At 35.7% G+C, this 18,782-nt stretch overlaps 1 protein-coding gene across 5 annotated transcripts in view; it reads right to left on the reverse strand.

Annotated features, from left to right (window-relative positions):
* The window catches only part of CDH13 (cadherin 13), a 509,619-nt gene that overhangs the window by 156,536 nt on the left and 334,301 nt on the right, over positions 1-18,782 (reverse strand). For all 5 annotated transcript variants that reach the window (XM_030469853.1, XM_030469854.1, XM_030469852.1 and 2 more), the window contains exon 7: positions 13,392-13,570. In XM_030469853.1, the coding sequence (XP_030325713.1) occupies positions 13,392-13,570 (179 nt within the window). The remainder of the gene's footprint in view (positions 1-13,391; positions 13,571-18,782) is intronic.

Below are 18,782 nucleotides of genomic sequence, written 5' to 3' on the forward strand. Positions count from 1 at the left end.
AAAACAACCCATTTTGACGTGCTGGAATTTTCTAATTGAACCACACTGCTTGCTTCTCTGACCCTCTTACAGCCACCTCTTTAGCCACATTGCTAAAAGCAGTGCTTTTACCTACTGTTATCTGAAAATGCTACCTTTAAAAGTGATGACAGCATACAGAGCCTGATGATTATTCTTCCTTTAAGGCAGGAACTTGATGCTTTAATGTTATAATTAGGCTATGGTGAGTAGTCAAGGGTCCACCAAAAAGCCCTGCTATCTCTAATTCCCCCAACTGGCACAGCTGCCTTGGACCAGCTGCATAGTCTACCACAAAAACCAATAGAGACAACTTTCCAGTTACCTCAGGAAAACCTATATCACATTTTTATTAACATCAGCACTGATTTTACTCTCTTTGTTTTGTATTCTCTAACATTTAATCACATTAGTGGAAATCTCTGGAATTCCACATACTAGAAGTACACTTTTGACAAATTCTGCTGAAAAATTCTTATTTCAGTACTTACCATCAATCACTCATCGTTCATTTAAAAGGCAAAAATCCTCAGGGAAACTGTGATCTGCCTCAGTTTGTCACTTCTAAAAGTTTTGTATTTTCTCAAGGATATATTAATGAATGTACACAGAGATGATTCAGAAATTTCTAAGACAACAGAAATTAGGGTAGTGAAACATAATGCAGCCAACAGGATTTCTGTCACTTCGCATGGGTGAGATAGCATTGCATGAAAACACAAATCAGAGCAGCATTTTTCCTTAAGTCACACTTTCTGCCAAAGATTTTCATGCACACAATAAAGTGCCAATGCTAAGGTAAATGTCAAAGTAGCAACTGCTTCAATACTGCAATTTTTAACTAACCTCTATATTCTTCCTATTACTGTGCAGACCATTTTCCTCTAATGTGCAACTTCCACCCAATCATTACTTGGTTTGTTATTTAAACCTGCCTTCCTGTTCTTCTGGACCTTAGAGCAGGCTTCCAGTGCCAAAAAGGGCCTACAGGGAAGTTAGAGATGGACTTTTTACAAGAGCATGCAGTGATAGCACAAGGGGGAATGGCTTTAAACTGAAAGAAGGTAGATTTATATAAGGATTTATATATAGGGTAGATTTATATAAGGTAGATTTATATAAGGATTTATATATAGATTTCTATATTAGGAAGAACTTCTTCCCTGTGTGGATGGTGAGGTGCTGACACAGGGTGCCCAGAGAAGCTGTGGCTGCCCCGTCCCTGGAAGTGTTCAAGGCCAGGTTGGACAGGGCTTGGAGCAAACTATTCTGTGATTCTATGATATGATTCACTGCCTGGCGACAACTGAATCAGGTGACAAAAGAATGTTACGCCAAACCAGAAATAGTTCAGAAGTGAGATATTGGGCCAAACACCTGTATGTGTTCCCTTATAGGCTGGGTGTTTCAGCTCAGAAAGCCACCACCTGTGATGGGCACGGCATGACTACCATTGTCCTTTGTGATATTTAAATTAAAATATTAATAGGAGAAACCCCTATTACAGGAGGTCTGAAAGTTGAACATGAAAGCATATTGGAAGAAAATTTAATTGGCATCCTTTAGTTCATCAGAGGACTGCAGAATGAGTGTGAACAACCTTATGGGATTAGAGAGACTTGTACCTTCCACCTTCCATAAGAACATGGCTCCATAACTTTCCTTCAACATTTGAAAGGAAATTCAGCTATAAAAAAAAACCCTTGTGATAGACTTAAATTGAACTGAAGTAGCATATCTAATTTTTACAGTCTAGTTACTGCTAATATAAAAAATTAATTTCTCTCAAAACAAGTAGGTAACTATAGCAACAAACACAACACGGATGTATGAAAAGGTGATGAGGAACACAAAAAAAAAGGTGAAAATCTTTACATTTATCACAGGGTTGGGTTTTTTTATTTTTTTTACCCTTCTTTACAATTACCAATACATCTGTCAACTATTTAAAATATCTGAAAATTATTAATTTAGTAAAACATTATGGAGACAGTGAACAACTTCTATTCACACACAATGGGAAGAATCCCATCCTCTCTGAAAACTGCAATCAAAAATAATTTCCAATTAAAATACTTTCCAACAAGAAGAAGAATATTAATTTAAATTTTAGCTCTAGGACGAAAGGAGAACGAGCAACGTCATGTTTCATTTTCTTCAGCTTGTCACTTCAAATCTCTTTTGAGGAGGACTTATTTTCAGATGATATAATTACAATCCTGAAATGGCAGTTTTAAATATACATGGCAGATGTTTATTAAATTGAAATACATTTGGAATAAAATTTGCTTCCCCTCCTCTTCACTGCAGAAGCAAAGGCCAGATTCTGAGGCCTCTTTTCTGTTGCAGTCCCTTAAAGCTGAAATATCTTCATGATTGTCAGTGGAATTATCCCCCATTTTAAAGACTGTAACTCTCCTCCCTTACCGTGTATTTCATCTGCAGTGTGTGTGTTGTCTGGTCCATCTAAATGTACTCTCAAGCTTTACGCAAGGCAACATCCTAACATACATGTTACAAAGAAAAATTAAGGTGGCAAGAATGTTCAATTTTTACGTTGAAAATTACATCTCATCCAGGGCAGGTTGTGGACCAGTATTCCAAAAATCATTAAATGACCAGTGTTAGGCAACATAGTCTGAAAACATCATATGCTGGATATCGAAAAAAGCAAAGTCAACATTCATAAATAATCCTTCATGGTATCATCAACCTGCAAGGCAGAATTCATATTTTAGATGGAGGTATCTAGTTGAAGAATTTTTCTGAGAGAACAGTATCTTCCTTTAAAAGTGATTTATATATGGTCTTGAAGAAGTCAGCCTATACCCGTTCTGGAGGGAGAATGATGCTTTATGGATTTACTTTCAAGGAAATTGAGTTTCCCTTAAAAAAAAAAATAAAATTAAAAACCACAACACAAGACCGATTAAGTTAAAAATGTCAAAAGCAAACAGTAAAAAGCAATTAGCAAAACTGAATTATATGCATAAACAGCAGCATTTGATCACTGTCAGTGAACGTGGTGATCTTTCAGCAAGAAAAAAAGATCATTTAGGGAACTTTCATAGCCACAGCAAAAACCTGTATAACATATATGAAGAAAAGGCTTGCCCCTCTGTGGTAAATTGAACTGCTTTAATTCTGCAGTAATCAACCACAAGACTGAATGACTTCATTTATGTTTTAGATTTTAGGCTTCTGAAATGTTTTTATATGCATAATATGAATGTAATGTCCAACATTTACAACTAAAAACAGATTCAAATGCTGTCACTAGTCCCTCTGAGATGTTCCAGCTATATTTTAGTAAAGAAAGACTTCTTCAATTTTCACTCTTACTATACAGAAACAAAAAACAAATAGGCAAATGTTACAAATGAAACACTAGTGGATTCTCCAGTCCAAAAGAGAAGCAGAGGAGAATTTGAATAAAAAGACTCTTAACACTTATATGAGCTTAATTCAACAATTTATCCATCTCCAGATCTCTTCAAAGGGATGTTTCTTCAGGACGTTTCTGTGTATTCACCTGTGTTTATCTGTTCTAAGAACTAAAACGTATGATTTATTCAAGTATACCAACACTATTCACACTCTGCGTTCTCAGATTACCTTTTAATTGCTTTACTGAGTATAAAAGCAGAAAAGTAAAACCTAATATTATTCATGTAGATTAAGAAGCGGTTTTTTAACCTTGAATAGAATTTTATATAGCAATAATACAGACTGAGGACTATGGGATGTTGGCACAACTGAATAGAGAAATGCTACCTAATGCTCCACAAATGTCGAAAGAATGCAATTACACTGAGAAAAAGACCTGAAACTCTCTCTCTCTCCCCCCTCCCCATCTTAATTCATGTAATTATAATTAGATATTCCAACACAAAGGACAGATACAATTAGGCAGTTTTTTTCTTATTAATGGTATTAAGAGAAAATCTCCTACAAGCTAGCATATTTTAAGTTATTTTTGCTACTTTGTAAAAATAGAAAGTCATAAGAAAACAAGAAAGATAACAGAAAGTGAAAAATAAAGTGAGAAAGATGAATACATCATCTGACTGGCGTTTGGGGAATCAAAAGTAACATCCCATTGATGCTAGAGCAATTGTTCCACAATCACAGCACTGGGAAATCCAAATTATGTTAGTGGAACATTACATATAACCACATATGTATTTGACAAGTCCTTTTTGTATGTTAAAAAAAAAAAAAAAAAAAAAAAAAAACAAAATTAAGGAATCTGGAGTCAAACCACAGTTTTATAGCTATATTCTTTTTTTCTTTTTGTTATTAACATTAATCTCAGGGGTTTCTCTTGGGAAATTAACCTAATCCTAACTTCTGGCACCGAGTAATTCTCTCCCTTCCCAACACAGCATACATTTGGTGAATTTTAAGCAATATTAGGGTTCGGTGTTCATTACAGTCACAAGTATGTAAATATGTATTTGATATTGCTCTTGACTAAAAGTAGAGTTGTGAATCACTTGGTTTCCAAAGCTTTACTGTATTCTGAGAGAAGGAGTAGTGATTGATTTTCATATGAAAGTGCACAAAACTTTCCCTCCTGAAGCATCTCTGGAGTAACTCTTATAGAGTCCCAAGTACTCTAAGCTGCAGCTTCGATAAAGGTAAGCATTTTTTCCTATAGTGACTTTGAAGTAATTCCAATTACTTTTCAGTACTAACTCTGTTTGAGTCATTCTGGTTATAAACAAATGTTTTCCTTTTTAGTCTCTTAAACACTGAGCATTCTTAAAGTATTGATACTTCATGCAAAAAAGCTTTTAAATAAAAAGCTCAAAAAGTTTATTTTTTTCAAGCGTACTTCCTTACTACTTCTATAGCAAGGATTTCATTTTATCCAGACAGCAAAACCTGTTTGGAAACTAGAGTTATTTGCAAGAAAAAGAGAATGTATTTGGATTAATCAAAAGAGACTTCCTTCTACTTTTGCAGTCATATTCCTTAGCCCTAAGAAAAGATTGAAAAATATGGGTAGTGAGAATCTGCCAGATTTTTCTCACCTTTTGACCCTTCCAGTCCTCTCTCTCCTGAACTGAAGCCATTGCCCCAGACATCTACAAAGTAAATGGTGTGTCTTCAACATGGGATTCCTAAGTTTTACAAACTCCCATTGCAGCTCAATTTTAGTGATCATCAGGCCCTCTGTACTAATAGAATATGTACTGGCACATAGTAATTAACCAGCTCTCTCCAAAAAATCTGCCACTGAGAGTTTTTTGTTATAAGTGTTAGTCACTTGTCACAGTGGGATTTTAACATGTAAACATCTATAAAGCTAATATTTCTTTCAGTTTTTAAAGAAAGAAACTTTAGGCACAAAAGGATAACTTTCAGTTATCAGCCTCTATTCAAAGTATATGGGCAGCTGATATAATGCTTTGTGTCACTCTTAGTAAGGGTCTTGAGGATAATATTTTTTAAAATCTCTTTTCAGTACACCAGTGTCAGAGAAACTTGCGATGTCCAGCTGCGTGGCATATAGAGGATCAGGAAACTATCTGTTACAGGAGATAGCATTACCAAAACTCCTAAATCAAAACATGAAAGAAAGAATGTAAATATTTTTCAATGCAGCTAGAGAATTGCAAGCTTTAAAAAAATCATATTCACATCTTATTGTGGAAAATAAAGTCAGCTATTATAGGAATATATATTTTATAACTATAAGTCGTCAATATTTGAGAATCACCTGTTTTTCATACTATGGTGGATAACATAATAGAGGAATGAAGAGCCAGTAACTTATCTAATAAATAAATTCAAGATCCTCATGAAGACCTGGGAATGCTTTTGCTTCTTCCCTCAGTAGCAGAGGGAACACAGAGAAAGCAAGTAGAAAAAGACTCCTTTGATAATGGCTTGGGATTTCATGTTGTTCGTCTACAGAAAGGAGTGAAAAATGTACTTTCAAAAACTCTGCCTGTTAAGTGGTTATTATTTATCCCACCTGCAATCTACATTCTAAAAAGCTTAAGTGTGTATATAGCAATTACCCCAGTTTACATTGGATGAAATCATAAAAGGGCAGCTACAAATGGACGTCACCCAGCAGATCTGGCAGGATGATAACCTGGAGTCTGTAATGGCTAGGGATTCTACCTGCAAAGTTGCCAGCAGGCCTGAGTTTAGGGCTACAAAGGAAAATCTGCTGAGGCCTCAACTATCTGCACAGCAGAGCCAGTGCATGAATGGAAGGGAGCTCCAGTGGTCCCTGGGGTCTCACAGCCAGTCATGCCCAGTTCAGAGTAGGAAAGGTAAATGCAAGCCAGAGAGTAAGACAGGAGCCTGTCATTTACAAAGAAAGCAAATGTGTTTGCTCACACAATGGTTTTATTTTTTCCCAGGGGTAGCATTCTTGCATGTTGTGCTTAGTGTTTTGAAGAAAAGCCTTTCAGTGATTTATCTGCTTTGTGATCTTGATATTATATTCACTGCCCAGAGTCAGTAACATTGTGCTGAAATGGCTGCTTGTGAGGTTTCCTCACAGGTTTTTACAGAAAAGAAAACCTGTTCCCTATTACTGTCAAATAATTTTTTTTTTTTAAACAAAATATGACTATCAAGCTATGTGTTGGATTAAATGAAAGTAGATACAGATAATAACAATGTAATAAAAGATTTGCAGAAATTCTGCCACTACAGTTTTATGCAGATCAGGTTTTTTTATGTTTTTGTTAAATGAACGTTTTTTCTAATGTTCTGGCACTGGGAATCTTCATTATTCCTAACTTGAATGATACTACTCATATTTTGACATATTGTTTTTATATTTATTTACCTCTTTTGCACAGCCTCTTTCAAGATTTAAGAATGGATTAGTGAGCTTTCTCATCAAAAACATAATAGGAATCAAACTAAGAATTACTGGTACATCTATTAAAATAAAATTCTTTCTCACTGCAGACGTTTAAGCCCAAATGCTGGAAAGTTTGTCACTAACCTAATTTTAATAAGAGTTTACATGTCACTAACAAACACTTTCCACCTCTCTGTCCATTTGTTCATAAGCTAGCAAGCATTATAACTGGAACCTTTCTTCTCCTCATTTTTATTCTTTTCTAATATTTGAGATACAATGGACTACAGAATCATCTCTGAAAAGAGACCAAAGACCCACGACTTTTTCTCTGACTGAAGACCCACTGCTCCCCACATTTACAGGCACCAGAAACCATAGTATGAGAAATGCATTTATCCAGGGAAAGGGATGAATGTTTTATTTGTCTTGTATTTTAAGCAGAAAAGAAATATGAGATATCACCATATCTGTAACTAAAAACCCCCAAACCATAGAAATTTAGGTCCAGCTACGGAATTTACTATATTTCAAAACAAGTCAAAGGTATGCAAGTGGGAATTCTGTCAGAGAAGACAAGACAAAATGATACAATTATTCTCAGTCAGAGCTGATGTGCTCCAAGGTATACTTTTCCACACAATCACTGTAAATACGAATATTTTAGAGGTTAATATGAAGATCAAATGTAGAATGCATTTTCTGAAAAGATTAATATCTTTTCATTAAAAATGAGAGTGTACTGTTGGTTCAGCATTTGCATTTAGATCGAGTAAGTAATAAGTACATTCACTGCTTGAGACGCCTATCTGCAAAATGGAAAGTATGGATGAAGAGAGTAGTGTCCATATGCACAAGTGGACAAGCTTTTTCTATTTCCTTCTGCTACCCCTTCAGAGAACTTAAGCCCTATCAATGGAAACACTGTGATTTACTTATCACAGCAGACCGGGTTGCACACCATAAAGAACATTATGGAAAGCATTCACTCCATGTGAGCAAAGCATTGGTGAATACATATTGGTGGGTTGCTGTTGACTTGAAAAATTGCTAGGCACCATACAGTCATTCATCAATGTACAGGCAGGAATGGGTATTTGTTAGTTGTTATACACTGCTTTTTGTTGCAGTTGTTTGAAGTTTAGAGCCATCTGATTAAGTGGGAGGCTCAACCAGCTATTACATTACTACAAGAGGTCATCAAACATAAGCAGGATGGGCTAATGTAACACTAACCCCATATTCCTCGTTGTTTATGGCATAATGCTTTCAGCTCCATGTTTTTAAGTAATAAAGAGAGGGAAAAGGATATATGGTTCAAATAATGGTGGGTTGATGCACCAAGATTGGTTCAAGTGATTACAGAATATAACACTTGCTGACTGAAATAGTGGTGTGGCTTGCGTGGGCACACCAAGAGTCAGTCTCATTGGAGAACACATATTTCATTTGACTGAATCCAGCCCAGGGTTTCTCAGAATCACAGAATACTTGAATTAGTTTTCTTGAGGCGTTTAAAAACATACATGACAGCATATAGTCCAGCATGTAGAAGATATCTCAAACTATTTGTTAACTTCAATTTAAATTAAGCACAGCCATTCATATCCAAAGCAAAAGCATATTACTCCTCAAACTGTGAGAAATAAATATTTCACTTAAGCAACTGTGGTGGCAGCTTTCTTCTATTACTTTAGTCAGATAAAATTTATACAAATTGTACAGCTACTTTCCTGTAGAGCAGAGGGGTCTAACACTGACAAAATAGCATTGTGGGTAAGCAGAAAAACTGATTATCAATCCATAAAGGAAATTTAAGAGTTGATTCTACTAGAGTACAAGTGTTATCTCCTCCTATGAACATGAGGAACATTATTTTTCTTTCACTGCAGGGAAGCGTCACTTTGAAGTGGACACTTCACCCCTGAAATACAAAATTCAGGACATTTCCTCAATGTTTCTTTCTTCTTTTTTGATTCTCCTTTTTCACCACCACCACCTCTACACCACCACCCCCCCCCCCCCCATCTCCCCCTGTTGTTCTCTATTTTGGGTCATTCAGTCCATACATTCTGATGGAGGGCATCCTTCTCCCAATTTATGAATCAAAATGTATTCTCCAATGGATATCTGGAGGTATAATTTGCCCCCTAACACTCTTCAATCTTTATTGCTGACACATTCAAGGATGCCTAACTCCCACAAGAAAAAAAAAATCACATTAATCTTCAAAAACATGTCCTTACCTTCCTTCTGAAAATGAAAATAAATGTTCTTTGAGAAATTATCTGAGTTTTGCTTTAAACCCTGAGGATCATGCACTTTAGGAAACAAATCTGAATCTGAAAAATTTGTAAATAAAAATATGCTGATATATAAATACAAATCCTGCATGGTGCTAAGTATTTCCTTGGAGACATGAAGCACTCATCTTTCCTCAGCAGATGTTAATAGAAATCAAAAGCACTCAGCAGCTTTCTGGATGCAATCTGTGGGATTCCCAAATACACTTTTTCTGCATATTGGAAAGAATTACTTTTTTTGCTTCATGCTTTTGTAAGTGATACTATATTATGGAAACAGTTCCAAAGCAGACACTGGCACCCACCCATGCTAAACCAAACACCCATTCAATTACTAACAATATTAAAAAAATAAAATAGCTAGTTTGGGGATCTGAAAGCAGACAGGCAACTTAAAAAACTTAAGCTGACCTTTCTGTTTCTAGATAGCACACAAAAACAGCCCTAAAGAAAGAGTGATGCCTTTCCTGTTATGTATTCCTTCTGCTGCCTTATGCAAACAAGAGCTTTGGAATAGCCTTTGAAGGAGAGGTCAGCTAACACACAAGGAGCATTCCCATCTCCATACTCTCAATTTAACAAAAGACCTAATAAATGTCAGTCACAGAAAAGAACATTTTGAAGGCTTGTAGGAATTTAACAAACTCGTTTTAATTTTGAGCTGATCCTGTCTGGCTAAAAGAACAGCAGGTGCACAGTTGATGTTCACCAGAAAAAAAGTTAATTCTTTCTTCTTTCTTTTAAATTCTGTTTTCTTTTCAAAAATGTCTACTAAGAATGTACTTTTCATTCAACAGTATTACCAGGGAAAAAAAACAAAACAAGTTTGATTTGGTTTCATCTCCTTAAAATAATTAACCTAGATGTTTACATAAGCATGCTAAAATTTCACACATATATTCAATTGGGCTCCCTGAGCTCCTTACACAGCCAAATGTTATTTTACTTTAGGGTAAATACCTATATTTTGATACTTTGCACTGAAACAAGAATTTCTGAGGCTATGCCGTAGCAAACTCTCTGAAAATACTGAAGCGTGAAAAAATAATAAGGACTATACACTACATGTGCAAAACCTGCCAGATGCTTTGTATCTCCACATCTCAATATCTCCCACTAGGCAATACCCCCAGTCTCCTGTTCCCTCTGATGCACAAACAAGAAATAAATGATGCTTAAATTCATTTCACAAAAGCTTAAAGATCCAAGCAGTAGCAAAACTTCTTAAAAGAGGTGGAAAATGTGAGTAATCAGTGTTCTAACATGCTTAAAAAAAATGAGAGTTCATATCAACCTATGGTGCACAGACTACACATATGATTATTGAGAAATCATTTTCTCTTTTTTCCATGTGCATCCTAGAGTTTTTACTTTAATTTAGCTTCTTACTTGATGATAAGGGCTAAAACAGTTTTAAACAGAACACATACAAGGAACAGTTAATAATTTTTGACGGTTACTCACTTATTAGACTCAAATAGAAAATAAATAAAGCTAACAAAAGACAGAAAAATCACAGGCAATTCACCCAATTTAAAGTTTAAGTAAAATCTGGGAGAAGCTGCTTCTCATGAATAACCAGGTCCACCAGGACTCATTTTTGCAGTCTTTTCAGCTGTGTAATTTCCCAGCAGAAATGCACTTTTCCCTCTTCCTCCTCCCCAGATAAATAACCTCAGTGCGCCTTCATGATCTATACCCAGTTATTAGCAAATAGAGCTGACTCAAATCCCAGTCATCAAAAAGGATCAGCTGAATTGTTTAACATCCATTCTCTCTTCCAAACAATGGAAAACACGACAAAAAATTTGCTGTTCCCTATGTGTGTCTACTATAACACATTCTCCACTGAGATGCTACGAGAGAAGGGTAAGAACTGAGGTAAAAGCATTGTTGCCTCCTGTTCACAAACACTATTTCACTCAGTCTTTTTCCAGCCACTATTCGATGCCTCTATTTACCTTTTCTGGTCTCTGACATTATGTACTTACTAGCAAGGCTTTCAGGAGAAAGACCATTTCTTTGTCCCATGTTTCTACAGTGCACTTCATAGAAGATTTGTGATAAAAGCCAAAGCACTTAAGATCTACAAAGGTTCACCAGAGAACATATAATAACAATAATATCAGCTAATATTCCCACAAAAGAGTGGCAAATAGTACTCCCTCCTGCCCAGCACCTTTCCAGCATCACCTTCAAGCCTAGTGATATGCAGATACTTTATTCCTTAAGCAGTAGCTAGGCGGGCATTTCCTCCTCCAAATGTTACTCCTGTCTGTATCCACCTGAGGCAGACAATTCTGTTGCAAACATTCAATTTCATGAGCTACATTGAAATACATAGGGTTATTTATATACTAATAAGATCATGTTGGTACCCAGAATTGTTCAGGATAAGATCATGAGGCAGTTTGTTCCTAAAAGCTGCTATTATGCTTTAAAGTAGAAGATAAATATCTTCGACCATGAATGCCTAACTCCACAAATCTAAAAAAGGAGGCATGATTACCAATTTCTACACAAGACATATGTAAGCAGAAAAGGGGAGAAGAGGCTGAATCCACAAAGATGACTGAGAGCACAAGACAGAGCATCTTGTAAAGAAATGGAAAACATACTTCTTCCCAAGCCTCTCACCTGGCGAGAAAATATTAGACCAGACTTTAACTGCAGATAATGCTCATTTTTAGTGTTAAATTTTTACACAGCCCTACATTTTGACTCATAAAGCATATAACATTTGCAGGAACAACAAAAATTACTTTGCAGATTCAACAAGACTGCAGCTTGCCATGCCACTTTCAAAGTAAAGGTATTGAATCGGCTATTATTAAAAATCATGAGGAATTAACATCTTGCTTTCAGGATATACTAGCCAGCTGTAATACCCGTTTGATTGAGGCCAGGCTTCTCGTATGGAGACAGCATCATTATTTCATGAATCACCAGTGACCTTTGAAAGATACTAGGAAAAGCAGGCATGTTCATTCCCTTCCATTGATTTTCTAATTTTGAGTAAATTGGTTTAACCTGGGAAATGGTTATCTATTAGGAATAAAAATACCCAAAACTGACTTCAGAAAACAGTATAAAGCTTTTGAACTGAAACAATGAATTCAGAAGGGAAACTTGAGGCAAAAAGATAATGATTATATAAATCTTAACATGGGCATGACTCTGTAGCCAACCACAAAAGTATGAAAGTATTTGAATCTCTTTAAACTTAAGGGACAGATCTACAGGCCCAGACCTTAGTTTTACTACACTCTGTACCTGGAATACGTGCCTGGTTTACCCATTAAATGTCTGCTGTTGCAAAAGCCTGCAGAAAACAACTCATCTAAAATGGAAAGTGATATGGACATCATTTTCATCTGGTGAAAATGAGAGATAATATGTTGAATATTGAGAACATTGGACAGTCCTGAATCTAACCAACTTAGAAAACAAGTTCAGCAAATTAGCATATACCTGAAACAGCCTCTAAGAAAAGAACCTGGTCATCTCCAGGAAGCTAAGAACACAGAGGGCTGCGTAATGAAAGGGAATGGTGATTCACAGGGTAATTCTTTAGGGTCATTATTGTATTAGTGCCTAGACTTCATATACTCTGATAACTAAACCTTTGTCTAAAGAGATTTGCTTTACTTTGTTGTACTCTGAACATGAAATGATCATACCTAAGTCTTCTTTGCTATCAATTTATACTACATAATAAACACAGATTTTAGCACTATGGTAATTAACCTTAAAAACACATGCAGATTCCCTGTCCCTTTACTATTCTTTTTTTGGATTTTCTATTTTTTTTTTGCCTATGGGGTACCAAATTAGTTAGTCCATGAAGCCCACTCAATAAAAAGAAAATTCCAGAAAAGGATTTAAGGCACCAAACTCTAACAATCTCATAGCAAGCTATATGCACAGTTACGTTTGGGGGTTTTTTCCCCCCTTCCAAACACTCAATTGGTAACTCTAAGTTGAATTCCACTTATTCCTAAGATCTTCGCGGTTGCCATCCAACGCAATGTCTCACCCAGGAATCATGAGCTCCTGGATTCATAAATCTTGATCCAAGCATATAACTTCTTACAAAACTTCTTACAAAACTCTTAAGACTCCTCAAAGTTGAGCATTTCAACCCCCACCCCCGCAATACTCTCTGCTTCTTTCCACATCAAAGATTACAGACACAAACATCAAAATGGCAGACTGGCTATAAGAAAATGTTGACTTACCTCACGATCTAACAGTACAGATGACACTACTGTAACAATATCTCCCTTTTCTGGGTCAATAAAGAACATATTTGGAGATGGTTCGGCAGGTGTCTGTTTGCGGATGTCATACCGGAGAAGAGCGTTGTCTGTGTTAGCATCATCACCATCAACTGCTGTTATACGCATCACAGTCGTTCCTAAGGGAAAGGTGGACAGATAACAGATTGGAGTTAGCCAGAAAATGTAAAATTATGCTGCTTTCACATGTGAGAACCAGATGGATGCAATAAGTAATTACCTCATCAAGACAACAAAGTAGTTTCACCAGTAGTTTCAAGTTTGTACTTGTATCTGTGTTACTTTGCTTGTTACTGAGCTAACAACAAAAGACCAGTGTTTCTAGTTTGCAGCTGACAAATGACTCTAATATAAGTTCCCATATTTGTATGCTTTATTGTAATGCATATTAATTGTATTTCACTAAATAAATTACAGATTTATTTTTTTCACTTTAAATTCTACAGGTTGAAAGTCTTTGGGATATTTATGATCAAGATGACTGCTGAAAGGAGAGAAATGTCTCTATTTTCACTTTTAAGTCTTGCATAGCTGTGGAATTGGTTGGGCATTATGACTTCTGTCAGTAAGAAATTTTCTAATGATTAAAGCCTGCATGATTCTAATTTCAATTTGTGCAAATTTATGAGCTTATTTTGTCATCCTCAAGACAAAGAAAAAAACCCAAACAGCTCTATTGCTAGGCTATCCTTAAGTGATGAAGTGTTTTTTTAACATGAAAATCCTGTAGCACACAGTTCTTCTATAGAATGCAGTAAGGTAAATGCTGCTGACTACAGATTCCTAAATTAATTACAGGGGAAAAACCTCACTCTTCTGTATTACCGTTAATACAGGGAGGACTGAGATGCTGCCAATTCTCTACTTAGCTAGTAGAACATATACTCCTGCATCACAGGATCAAGCCTTTTCCTCTCCCTTAGGCAGGCACACTACAGGGTCACATAGCCTACACAAATCTGTCACACCACAGTTTTATTTGCTTTGTACAGTACATTGAGAACCAAAGAAAATAAGTAATTGGACACCTGGATTGAACTGTGAGATATTCGCTCCTAGATCATTGCAATTTCTTAATCAGTTCATTTATAGATTTAAATGTAAGCATTATAAAACAAACAAACAAACAAAACAAACAAACAAACATACAAACAAAACCAAACCAAACCCCCTAAAAGTAATATATCATCACACCAAAATGAAAATATTTCTGGTAATACTGACCTAAAGAAAGAGTAAAATCCTACCTACCAAGGAAAAAGTCATGATTGAATCAACATGCTAGTTTCAATGTTGAATCAAAGTAAAGTAACAAATTAATGTGAAAGATATTAGCAAACTTTATACAAATAAGGAATCTAGGAAAGTATCCATTCCTTAGCCTAAAAATCCCAACTGAAATAATTAATCAGATCCCATCAACTATACAATTTGCATTTAAATAGCTTTGCACTGAACCCATATTATCTAATGTGTGAACCACAATGTCAAAAGTAGTTGTAATTCTTTGTTGGAGATTAATTCTTATATGGGGCTAACTCATAATTTTCCCCCATAGACTTTCAGTGGGCAGTATTATTGTAAAATGCCATAATGAAAAACATTTCAAATACAACATTTACATTCCTTAACAGGTCTGTAAGATCATATCTTCTGTTCTCAATGTCCACAGAGCCTTTTGTGGCAAAATGACTACAAGTGATTAAAAACTTTGCTACAGACAAGGCCTGAGACATTACACTGGAAATGCCTGTAGAACAGAAATATGTGTCATTCGTGTTCAATGATAAACAGTGAATTTATATATTGTTTGTGAAGGTCTTGAAGTACACATCACTTAAAAATCAAACAAAAATGAAGTATTGTGGTAGAAGTAAAAACAAACCTAGCTTCATTTACAGGCTGATATAACAAGTGTCTGGTTCACTGTTAAACAAGCACAACTAGCTTGTTTAGATACGTTTCTTTTTGTTTTTTCCTTTTGTTGTATTTCCCAAAGTCTTGCCTCTTGTTGTAGTGACCTTGAATATAAGCTCTCAAAGGTTTTGTTTCATTGCTACTTCAGGCAGTGTTACACCCTTGAGAAAAATAGCAGAGATCTGACAGCATGTTGGTTTTATTAACCAGTGATTAAAGGTCAGACAACTCAAAAAGAAGCCAACCACTGCTTACCATGCCGTGTTTTCCAATATTACAAGATGATCCTAGCCCTAGTATTTTCACCTACTTTGTTTGAGACTTCTTCAGAAGAAAAAAAAGCAGCTTTCTATTTTGAAGAATGAAGATTCACTCTTTTTTCACAAGTACAACACACTGTAATATTTTTTAGATATTTAACACATTTTGAGAAGATTATTTGTGTTCACATTAGATAACGTGTTTCACAAAGATCTCCTAATCACAAGATTCAGTGAAATAAATAAGAATGAAGGGAAATCTTCAAGCGATCTTAAAGATTGCCCAAGTATAAGTGAGATTGAATGTGTTTTGGTATGCAATTCTTTATTGACAAATGCAACTAAACAAGATGTTACACTGGAGTACATTAGACTGTATTTTAAATGAATATACAGTTACTACCATTATTAATCCATTAGAGGAGTTGATGTTCAGCAGAGACTTAGAAACAGATTAAAATATGTGCTGAAGTAGAAATATTACGTATACAGTTGTTCTCGACAGTTCTACCAAAATACTTCTGGTAAGACTGGAAAGTACATGTAGATTTTAAGATGTAAATCCCCAAATCTCTAGTTACCCTGTCATAAAACTGCCTTAGTACAATGGCTGAATTTGATTCTGATTTGCCAGCTGCAGTTCTTTAACCTTTCAACTCACTGGACATTATCTTCTTCCGCAAAATCATTCCTTTGGTGAATACAGATAAGAAATTCCAACAACTCAGAAGAACAGAATTTTACATTCATTTTGCACAGAGATGTTAGCTCCAGGAGGAAAGCTGTAGAGAATTAGATCTATTTTTCTCTAATGTTGTTTCTGTCAAAAGTTTTGAGATACTAGTTTCTAGCTACCATCAAAGTGACATTCACATTTAAGTGAAAGTAGTTATATTCTCACAAGTTCATATAACAGATGTAAAAATGCACATAAAATTTGGGGTTGTTTTTAGATGTCATTATGCACTAATACAATCTAAGATTGTGCCTGTTCACAAACATAAATACAGAAAACTACACCATGTTAAACATCACCTACATGTTCACATCGCTACAGCCACCAGAGGAACTGCTGAATACTGTGGCTGAAAGGAAGCCCTTGCGCTGAAAGTTGGTGTTAGGCTTCTGCAGCCATGCTGAGAATGCCTTATTCTTAGAAACATACCCTTTATGCTCTTGTGCTCACAAGCAGGTTGTCAAACTAAACACTAACCAGAGTTCAAGGCTGCCCATTCATTTCACAGCATGGTGGTAGCTACTCTATTTTCTATAATATTAAGACAAAGCAAACAAAAATCCCCACATATATAAAGGCTAGAATGGGCTAGTATTTGTGCTTGATGCCTCAAAAATCACAACAGCTTTAAATCAGAAGGTGAAATATATTCCAGGGACTTTTTGGAGAAGTCTGTATTTTAGGGAAAATCTTTCCTATCCTAGTTGAAGATAAGAAGTACATGGGAAGTTCTTCCCTGGAAATATAACTATTGGACTTCCCTCTTCAGGTGTAAGAGAACACACGGATTGGACCACCACAAAAGACAATGTTTAGAGACATCCCTTTCCTAAAAATACAGTGAGACAAGTTTTTTTTTTATTGTAAGAGTCTTTACAGCATACATCAGGTCCAAAAGAGCTTAATTCAAGATGCACACTTCCTCAGCATTACTCCTTCATCATAAAGTTTTATTCCTCATAAAAGATTCATTTCCCCAGACCTATAAACTGACTACTTCTAATTCAGTGTCATTTTAGAAATACTTCCATTCCTGGCATCAATCAAATGCAGCTGGCTTTCAAACCACAAAACAACAGCTTGCTACATTATCATGTTAAACAATATATATTAACTTATCAAGCTGAGGAAGAAACGTCTGCAAAATCAGCAGCTTTATAGTTCTGCTGATGATATACAGATAGTCATTGAGGCAATCTCTCTCAGTAAAGGTAGTTATGTGTTTCTTTGTGTGTTTCAGCATTCATGGTTCATTTGTCATACATTCTGGGCAGTTTAACTATTACCATAATCACTCAAAACCCCTACTTGCACCTCCCACAGTTCCTCACTGATCAGCCATATAACCCACCAGCCAGGTCATTGCTCCAGAGGCTGCAGGTATCAATTTGTTGATTGCTTATTTGGCTTGTATGTTGGTTTGAAATAAAGGCAAAAAGATCCCCTTAGGCATTTTGATGTAAAATACACTGCTTGCAGTTTTGTGGTGATTGGAGCAGATAGTTTCTTGGGAAAAAAATTGTTGGTTTTGGTCTCTTTTTTTTTTTTTTCTGTCAAGATGCCAAGAGAACATCAAGAACAATTCAGCTGATGGATGAGATTACTACTAACCCCCATTCTTTTTATTTATTTAGTCTATTCATTTGTTGGGTTTACAAGAAGGACTGGAATGTAGTGGAAGTGAGACCTATTTTCAGCTTGCTGAAATGTGAACATGTGTCTTAAACCTACAGTCTTAAAAGACTCTGGATTTGAATACTAACTATAAAATAATTAAGGACTGAACCGTTTTAGCTTTGAGAGCTACAGTTCTAAAAAACTTTACTCTGGAATTTTCTCCTAATATTTTCACACTTTTTGTGAGTCTCTGCTGCGTGTTTGGTATGTTAAACATTTCTCAGGTGTGCAACAGAAAGGAAGGGGTCTAGTTTTCTAATTAACATGACTTGATTGATGAGTTTTATTTCCACCTTTTTTGCAAGCTCAGATGTACTTCTCCATACACTGATAATAATCAGTTACACAATGGTACACTTTCAGAAAGTAAAGCTATTTTAGCCTAAGAAAGAGAACAAAGAATGAAAAATGGGATGAAAAGGGAAAAAATCTAAGTCTCTAGAGCATATTGCGTTTATTATTACAGAAAAAAATACACCAACTTCCAGAAAATGGAGCAAAGGAGGACACCCTCCTGACTACTACATAACTAATTACGTGTTTGATGGTCATTTTGCACTTTAAAGACAACAAGCCCCAGGGAAGCAAAGCAAATATAAGAAGAAAGGTCTATTATGGTTCCAATCAAGCGCATTTGAATTGCAACTACAGTTATTAACTTATGTGTGCTATTAAAAACTTGAACACCTTGCTCGATAGAGAAGACATTTAGTACAAATTAATGTATTCAGGCTTTTATCA

Source organism: Strigops habroptila, chromosome Z (genome assembly GCF_004027225.2).
Source record: "Strigops habroptila isolate Jane chromosome Z, bStrHab1.2.pri, whole genome shotgun sequence".
In the NCBI taxonomy this organism is placed as follows: Eukaryota; Metazoa; Chordata; class Aves; order Psittaciformes; family Psittacidae; genus Strigops; species Strigops habroptila.